At 49.6% G+C, this 9239-nt stretch overlaps 1 protein-coding gene across 2 annotated transcripts in view; it reads left to right on the forward strand.

Annotated features, from left to right (window-relative positions):
• The window catches only part of Pnkd (PNKD metallo-beta-lactamase domain containing), a 70174-nt gene that overhangs the window by 56624 nt on the left and 4311 nt on the right, over positions 1–9239 (forward strand). For both annotated transcript variants that reach the window (XM_031367928.1, XM_031367929.1), the window contains 4 exons: positions 6964–7079; positions 7212–7324; positions 8359–8417; positions 8931–9023. In XM_031367928.1, the coding sequence (XP_031223788.1) occupies positions 6964–7079; positions 7212–7324; positions 8359–8417; positions 8931–9023 (381 nt within the window). The remainder of the gene's footprint in view (positions 1–6963; positions 7080–7211; positions 7325–8358; positions 8418–8930; positions 9024–9239) is intronic.

Consider the following 9239-nt stretch of genomic DNA (forward strand, 5'->3'; position numbering starts at 1 on the left):
AAAGAAAAAGAGAGAGGGCTAAAGAGGAAGGGGAGTCCATAGACCCTGTGATTATGACACTCTGAGACTAATGGTACTCAACTTGAGTTGCACTCAGCACCAGAGCCATATAGAGTCATTGTGGCGGCTGTGGGGGCCTGGGGTTGCCAGGCCCGAGGAGAGTGTCTCCCCACCCCTGAGCCCAGGCCCTGCTTCTCCGAACCTGACTGACTTGACACCTCAGGCTCCCTTCCCCTTGGGCTAACAACCTGCAGGGTACCATCTAGACTGTTGCTTTCTTCTTAGCCCCGCCATCTTCTTTGCCAGCATCTTCTTTCTCTGGATTTCTCCATGGTCTCTCCCTGCCCCGCCCTCCCCCCAACCCCCCAACCCCCCACTCCCCAGGCCTCCTGGCAAAATTCTTAGAGCATGGCACTTTCCCTCCTGCCCAGGCCTTGGTTCTATACCACCCAAAACAATTCACTAGGGTTCCATCTCTGTTTCCCACTGCAGTCTCCTGGGTGAGAGAACAGGTCTTGGTTCTTCTGCATGCAGTGGGGCCCCTTCCCTTCCAATGGCTCGGAACTAGCTCGAGTTAGCTGGGAGTTAATGATTCATCTGTTCTCCAGTCTAATGCAAGCGAGTTCCCCTGGTTTTGCCACAACACAATTATCGCCACAGCAGGGAGCCTTTGGCTTTGTTATGTGCTATCCCCACAGTGTCCAGCAAGCACAGTAAATATTTTCCAAATAAAATGAGCCCAAGAGACTGGCCTCCTGTCTACAGGACAGGAATTAGCTTTGGACGAGGAAGGCAAGGAATGTCTCAGCTCCTCACAGATGCAGGCCATCTTGCCCTGGCTGCCATGTCAGCATCTGCCAAGGGCTTGGAAAGGAAGTGGTGATTTCTAAACCCCTTCTACCATCCAGTCCTGACCCGGCACTTTCCATGTGTTCTCTTACTTCCTGCTGTCTGATCTTTACACGGTTCCGACAGTGTATCTCGGATAAGGGTGAGGGATCTTATCTGTTAGGCCAAGGACATAGGGCAGCGGGAGCCATTCTCTGTAGGAGCCACAACTGCTGCACTTTTATGAAAGAGAAGGGGAAGAGATGACAGACTGATGCTCTGTAGAGGAGGGGGTGATTGTATTCATTGTTGTTTAACTTTTCAGTTTGAAATAATCTAAGATGTGTCAAAACAACACACAAAAAAAGTTCCTTGTACACCTAGCCCAGCCTCTCGGACGTTAACGTTTTATGATTACAGCACAGTTCTCAAAAGCAACAGATTCATGTCAGCAAGAGACTGTCACCGCCATCAGACCGTATTCAAATGTCGCCAGCTGTCTCACTAACGCTTTTCTCTGGTCCTGATTCTGATCAAGGATCCTGCACTGTTCAGTGCTTCAGCTGGCCAGGTGTTTTACAGCAGGCCCTCCACCTGGGTTTGCCTGAGGTTTTTCTCATGAATAAATTATGGTTGTGCATTTTGGGCATAGAGGCCACAGAAGGGGAGTTGCACCTTCCTCCACGGTTACACATCTATTGTTACAGCTGAGATTAGCGTTTGTTTTCTTCTCTGCCGTGCTGGGACTGGAACTTGGATTTGGAAGCTGGGCAAGAGCCTAGCTGCTCACTGCAGTCTCCCGCCTGGCCTGTTGCCTGTCTATCTTCATCAGTTTCAGGTGGAGTCAGCCAAGGTGCCCCGGTGGCTAATTAGTATCTTGTAAAGCAGACACTTGGAGACTATGCAACTGTCTCTCCAGTTGTGCCTGGCAACTTGCCCCACGTCCAGGTGTTAGGCTGTGCTCCTGTGCCCTAGAGACTGGAAGTAGTGTTTGTGTGTTGCATGAAAGCAAGCTGAGAGAAAAGTAGCAAAGTCCAAAAGTAGCAAAGTCCGTGCCCTAGAGACTGGAAGTAGTGTTTGTGTGTTGCATGAAAGCAAGCTGAGAGAAAAGTAGCAAAGTCCGGGAAGGCTTCCTAGAGAAGAGCAGCAGAGGGAAGAACAGCCCAGGTAGGAGACCTGCCCAAGAGAAGGTGTGGAGTTAGGATGGGCTCGGACCCAGTGCTCTCACTAGTGCTCCTGTGATCTCACTCGTGCTCCAGTGGCTCTCACCAGTGCTCCAGTGCTCTCACTAGTGCTCTACTGGCTCTCACTCGTGCTCCAGTGGCTCTCACTCCTGCTCCAGTGCTCTCACTAGTGCTCCAGTGGCTCTCACCAGTGCTCCAGTGGCTCTCACCAGTGCTCCAGTGGCTCTCACTAGTGCTCCAGTACTCTCACTAGTGCTCTACTGGCTCTCATTCCTGCTCCAGTGGCTCTCACTAGTGCTCCAGTGCCTTTCACTCCTGCTCCAGTGCTCTCACTAGTGCTCCAGTGACTCTCACTCTTGCTCCTGTGATCTCACTTGTGCTCCAGTGACTCTCACTAGTTCTCCAGTGGCTCTCACTTATGCTCCAGTGCTCTCACTAGTGCTCCAGTGGCTCTCACTCATGCTCCAGTGGCTCTCACTCGTGCTCCAGTGGCTCTCACTATAGTGCTCCAGTGGCTCTCACTAGTGCTCCAGTGACTCTCATTTGTGCTCCTGTGATCTCACTTGTGTTCCAGTGGCTCTCACTAGTGCTCCAGAGGCTCTCACTAGTGCTCCAGTGACTCTCACTCCTGTTCCAGTGCTCTCACTAGTGCTCCAGTGGCTCTCACTAGTGCTCCAGTGGCTCTCACTATAGTGCTCCAGTGGCTCTCACTAGTGCTCCAGACATCCCACCTTCACCCCACTGCCCTCTTTTCCAGGCAGTGCACCACCTTGAACTCAGAAACATTGGCCTGACACTAGGTTGTTGACACTAGTCTGTCTGAGTTCAGCCCTCTATCAGGTCTAGGAAAGGAAAAGCGTTTGCTGAGTGACCTTCTTTCTCTCAGGACGGGTCACACCCTCCTTACTCACCCCTACAAGGAGTATAGCCGCCTGGAGGGTAGCCTGTTCCACAGCCTGCCAGCAGCTGTGTACACCAGGAGCTCCGAGGCAAGGAATGCAAGAAAGGAACCTGGATGTCTGCAGGGTACAGATGTCTCTCACCTCCCACCTGCCTAGCTCCCTGTAGGATGCCCCCTCTAAGAGGATTGCAGATGATCAAAGGAAGGGTCACTTCCGGAACTTTCTGGATTAGATTTGCAATCCTATCTTTAAGCTCATGTGTCTCTTCTCTCAGTTCTATTTCAAATTAGTTCCTTCCTTTTTTACATTTGCATTTTCAGGTATAATTTTTATGCTTGTTGATTTTAAAAAAGGAAAGAAAGATAAATGTTGGTGTCCAACAGTGTGAGTTGGAGGTGAGTGTTAGTTCTGACTCACAGGATTCTTTCAGAATCTCCAAACCTACGTTTCTCTCCTTTTTCCTTCCTTCTCCAAATTCCTAGCATATTTACCACAAATAATAAAATACGTACAAACAAAGGAGCTGCTGAGGAGGTCCTGGGGTAGGTTATGGCGGAGTAGGGTGTAGGACCCTGGACCCAGCACACAAAGAACCCCCAAAACCACTTTCTATGACCATGAGTCTTTTCCCTGTAGAAGTATCTACATATGTACTCATCCCTCTCCACAAGAGAAGGTCTGTGTATCGTTCAGCTACTCAGAAGTCTACTATAATCCTTATTCCTGCAATCTCTTCATGGGTACCTAAGTTGTATCCAACGCCGCCCCACCTCCCACCCTTACAGGATATGTCTCTTGTACCAGCTCTTTACAGTTACAACAGAATATGCAAAGAATTAGCCATGAGCTCAGGTCCAAGTCTACTTCCCTGAACTCCTACTTGGCCCACCCCTTATAAACATGTCACCCGGGGGGCCTGTTTTCCTGGTCTACTGTATCTATGACATTTTTGCTTATTCTCTGCATGGGCACACGCACTATAGTGCTGGGGTAGAGATCAGAGGACAGCTTGCAGAAGTAAGATCCCACCTTCCACTATTCCTGGGGATCGAGCTCAGTAGTCAGGCTTGGCCTCTAGGACCTTTCCTGGTTGAGCCATCTCGGTTGCCTGGTCTACTGCGTTTGAAACAGCAGCTCTGCCTGTCCCTGTCCTCTGCTCTCAGCTGGTCATCTTCCCTAGTTTATCACTGCGTCTCTCCTGCTAGAAATTCGGCTTCGGGAGCAGTGACTGTCTTGTGCAGTGTACACAGCACCTGACCAGTTACCAGGGATCGATGAATGTGGCTGGAAAAGCGAAAGTCTAAAGGACAAAAGCTGGGTTGCAAATAAAACCAAAAGTAGAGGCCTATAAAAATGGGCATAGGTGCTGGAGAGACGGCTCGGGTGTTAAGAGGGCTGGCTGTCAGGGCTACTCAGAGAAACCCTGTCTCGAAAAAACAAACAACAACAAAAAAAGAGGGCTGGCTGCTCTTCCAGAGATCCTGAATTCAATTCCCAAGAAGCCACGTGGTGGCTCGCAACCCTCTGTAACAGAGTCTGATGACCCTTCTGGTATGCATGAAGATAGCATACACATATACATAAAATAAATACATTTTTTTAAGTGGGCATAACACGCAGAAGGCAAAGCCCCTCTTGGCATGCAGAGTTGCTAGGGCTGGGGAGGGGCATAGAGCAGAAGTTGGCTAGGCTGCAGCTGAACCCTTGATGCCAAACTCTCAGGGGCCTACTTGGTTTGTCCAGACTTTGCAAATACAGCATCTAGTGTCTCTCTAAGGGTCTAGGAAGAGCCTGCCTGCCCTTCTTTATACACGCTGTGAGAGAGTTAGGATCCACCCTCCACGTCCTCTCACGTCCTCTCAGGTTCCCAAGCTTAGGACGCCTTCTGTTTCCTGACTGGTTTAATAGATACTCCAAGCACCCAGTGCCAACTCACACTGTGCCTGCTCCAGCCCCAGCTTCCTGCACAGCAAGGGCCCAGGCCAGCTCCTTCCCATCCTGGCAGGGCTTAGTACCTAATGTGTCCTGCAGAACACATGTGTAATGTGTAATGCAGAATCCAGGTGCAACGTGAGGTAGTACAGACCTGTGACCCAAGCACCTGGGAGGGGATGGCGGGAAGAGCATGAGTTCAAGGTCATTATTGGCCACATAGCAAGTTTGAAGATAGCCCTGGTTATACAAGGACCTGTCTCAAGCAAACAACAATACCCAAATAAATAGGTAACTAAATTAACTAGTTAAAATAAAGCCACATGCCAGGCAGTGGTGGAGCACGCCTTTAATCCCAGCACTTGGGAGGCAGAGACAGGCAGATTTCTGAGTTCGAGGCCAGCCTGGTCTACAGAGTGAGTTCCAGGAAAGCCAGGGCTATACAGAGAAACCCTGTCTCGAAAAAACAAAACAAAAAACAAAAAACAAAAACAAAAAAAAAAAAGGAAGGGAGGAAGAAAGGAAATAAAGCCACTTGTTCAAACAACAAGAAAAGATATTAATCAGTGTATAAACATAATCAGGCCACCCTGGTTGTACACACGTAGCACTGAGACAGAGGGGCAAGAGGATCTTAAGTTTGAGGACACCATGGGCCATACTGCCAAATTCTGGAGAAAGAGGGGAGGGAAAAGCAATAAAATCTGAAGTGTTTCCATTCTTCCATCTCTTTCCACTTGTGTTTTCAATTTGCTATTTAATGTCATTCTAAATAAAGAAAAGTATAGCCAAGCACAATGTCCCTGTGATCCCAGCACTTGGGAGGCAGATGTAGGAGGACCATGGCCAGCTAGTTAGTTCACAGCTACATAGTGAGGATCCACAAATGGAGTGAGGCTACAAAATAAGGCTTCGACTCAAAGGGAGAAAGAAAGAGAAGAAAGAAAGGGAGGAAACGGAAAATGAAAATGTAACTCATGAGTAAGAATTTTTCCATTCATCTTTATATTGTACAATGCCAGTCCTGCTTGTTTGTGGCACTAAGCATTGAACCCGGTACTGTACATGCTAGGTGCTTACTGCTCTACCAGTAAGTTATAGCTCCAGCCCTTTTTAATTATTTTATTTTGTTTTATTTATTTTGGTTTTTTGAGATAGGGTTTCTCTGTATAGCCCTGTATTTATTTATTATTTAAATTGAAGACATGGATCCACCTTCAGGATATAAATTTGTTATATGACAAGATCTGTCTCATAAAAAATTTTAAAGACTTTCAAAAGTCAAATCATTAAGAATCCAAGGAAGTGCTGGGCAGTGGTGGTGCATGCCTTTACTTTAATCCCAGCACTTGGGTGGCAGAGACAGACAGATTTCTGAGTTCAAGGCCAGCCTGGTCTACAGAGTGAGTGCCAGGACAGCCAGGGCTACACAGAGAAATCATGTCTCGAAAAACCAAAAAAAAAAAAAAAAAAAAATCCAAAGAAGTGACATGAGCATGTTGAGCTTGAGGGCCCTTGGTGGCCTCACAGATCTCACATTTCGTTTGGCATCCTACTCCACTTTCCTCAACTACATATTGCTGGCATGGCAGTGGGGCAAGGGTCAGGCCCTCCAGCCTCACCGCTGACTGCTCCTCTATCTGCTAAGTAGCCACAGAATTCTCTATTTGTTTGACCAAACCTGCTGTCTGCCACCTTTGGGCCTCAGACTTTTCTTCCTCTACCCTAGTGGTTTCCAGAGTTGGTCTTTGGACAAGCAGCAGCAGCACCTGAAGTGGTTAGAAATGTAATTTCTAGATGTAGCCCCTTTGGTAGTGTTTGCTTAGAGAGCCTGAAGCCATGGGCTCCATCCCTGGCACCATAGGAGGCAGGTGTGGAAATCCATGCCTATAATCTCAGCACTCGAGAGGTGGAGAGCCCGGAGGGCTGGAGTACATGGTCACCCTTGACTACCCAGTGAGCGTGAGGGTAGCCTGGGCTACGTGAGACTAAAGAGCAAAACAAAAAAATGGCGATGGTAAAGTGCTTGACTAAGAGTGCCTGTGGACACAGAGATCCTAGAGATGTGAGGCCTACAGATATGGAAGAGGATCAACCAGACCCTCTCTGCCCTGCAGGTATAGCCTGTACACCCGGACCTGGCTCGGGTACCTCTTCTACCGACAGCAGCTTCGGAGGGCTCGGAATCGCTATCCCAAAGGCCACTCCAAAACTCAGCCCCGACTCTTCAATGGTAAGCTCTGGCTGCCCCTGGCCAGCACCCCCACACACATGCTCACCCCCCTGCCTACTCCCCTCTTCTCCTCCCCCTTACCCCTTCAGTGGGCTCCCACCCCGCCCCAGCCTCTCTGTCTACATCTCCCAGGAGTGAAGGTGCTTCCCATCCCTGTCCTCTCGGACAACTACAGCTACCTCATCATCGACACCCAGGCTGGGCTGGCAGTGGCTGTGGACCCCTCAGACCCAAGGGCTGTGCAGGTGAGGGGCCAGGGAGCAGGGGTGCTGGGGGGTCACTGCAGGGGACTGCCAGCTTTTCCTGCCAGTCTGGGATTGGTCCTGGTTCCCCTGATTATGGGCTGTGCTGCATATGGGTGGGCAGCCATCTCTCACACAGAAACGCCGCTCCCCCATAGAGCAAGGGGGAAGACTGGGTGTCCTGGGCATGCAGATGAAAGCAGAGCAAAGCCAAAGGGTGGGTGGGTCCTAGGACTTGGGTCCTGGCAGTTTCCGGTCTACCTCTTACCCTCTTTTTTACCCTGGTGTACATTCTTTTTTCTTACTTCTATATTTATTTATTAATATGGGGGGGTGTTTGTCCTGTCTTCTGTCCTTCTCCCCACCCCTAGACAGGGTCTTACGAAGTAGTCTTAGTCGGTCTAGAACTTGATATGTTGATCAGGCCCCTTCCTCCTCCCCAGTGCTGGAATGCTGGAATTCAAGGCATGCACCACCCTGCCTGGTATAACATTTTCCCATATATATATATATATATATATATATATATATAGGCATGGTATGTGTATGTATGGTGTGTGTGCCATGGCATGATGTGGAGGTCAGAGGTCACCTTGTGGTTATCTTTTTCCACGTTTATGAGGATTCTGGTTATGGAATTTACCTGCTGAGCCATCTCACCAGCCTTCTTCCTCTCTAACCTCTGTCAGTACCTGGGCCTCTCTACCTTTCCCTTCATGTTCATACTGCCCCCCCACACCATTGTGTATGCACGAGCATGTGTGTTATATGATAGTAGGAATAGAACTCAGGTTATTTCTCAATGTGAGTGAATCTATGACAACTCTCGATGTCCTCCCCTTCTCTTCCCTGCCTCATCCCCATTGCTGGATCTCTGCTCTTCCAAGTCTCCTTTGCCAGCTCCTCATTCCCTAGCCCATCTCCTGCCCGCCCCCCCCCCATCTCTCCAGCTGTCTTTCCACACAGCCCTAACAAGACTTTGAGCATCTCTCCCTCTGTATACTACCCCCACTCTCAGTATCTCTTCTTTCCCCCAGGCTTCCATTGAAAAGGAAAGAGTTAATTTGGTTGCCATTCTCTGTACCCACAAGCACTGGTAAGGGGCTGGGAATGGTGGGGCTACGGTCACAGGCAGTTTTACCTTCATAGGGTGGGCAGGCTTGGGCTGCGAGGGAACCACCTGGAGGATATCAGGATGGGTGGGACCTACCTTCCTCATAAAATCACTTAGGCACCAGCAGAGGTGAGAGATGGGCTTGGTTACTTATGGCCTTTAGCTGTTTAAAGGCTCAGAGATGGGCAGGCATTGTTATGTTCCATTCACAGGCAGGTATTAGGTACCCACAAAATGAGCACCTAGTTAGTTAGTGGGCAGCTCAGGGTACAGAAGTGGGTATGGTCAGATCCACTTAGGGGAATTTGAGGATGACAGCTGAAGCTGAGAGTCCAAAAGGTTGAGTTAGAATTGGTCATGGGAGCATAGCAGGTTGAGGGGTGACTTAAGCAGGGAAAAGGCTTGACCAAAAGCCAGGGGGTACTTTAGGGAAGGAGGAAGTCCAGGTACAGTGCCCTTTGAAGTCCCCCTGTCCTCATCTCTGCCATCCCACAGGGACCACAGTGGAGGGAATCGTGACCTCAGCCGGCGGCACAGGGACTGTCGAGTGTATGGGAGCCCTCAGGATGGTATCCCCTACCTCACCCAGTAAGTCCCCAACCCAAACATGGATGGGCATCACCTGCCCCCCCTGCCTTTAGCCCTCTAGGGTGTTAGCAGCTAGATCTTTGGTGACACTCTGCCTAGCCATTAGACAGCTAAGCAGATCCCATGTAAGAATAAGAAGACTATCGGGCAGGCGGTGGTGGCTCACGCCTTTAATCCCAGCACTTGGGAGGCAGAGGCAGGCAGATTTCTGAGTTC

Source organism: Mastomys coucha, unplaced genomic scaffold (assembly GCF_008632895.1).
Source record: "Mastomys coucha isolate ucsf_1 unplaced genomic scaffold, UCSF_Mcou_1 pScaffold14, whole genome shotgun sequence".
NCBI classification, from domain to species: Eukaryota; Metazoa; Chordata; class Mammalia; order Rodentia; family Muridae; genus Mastomys; species Mastomys coucha.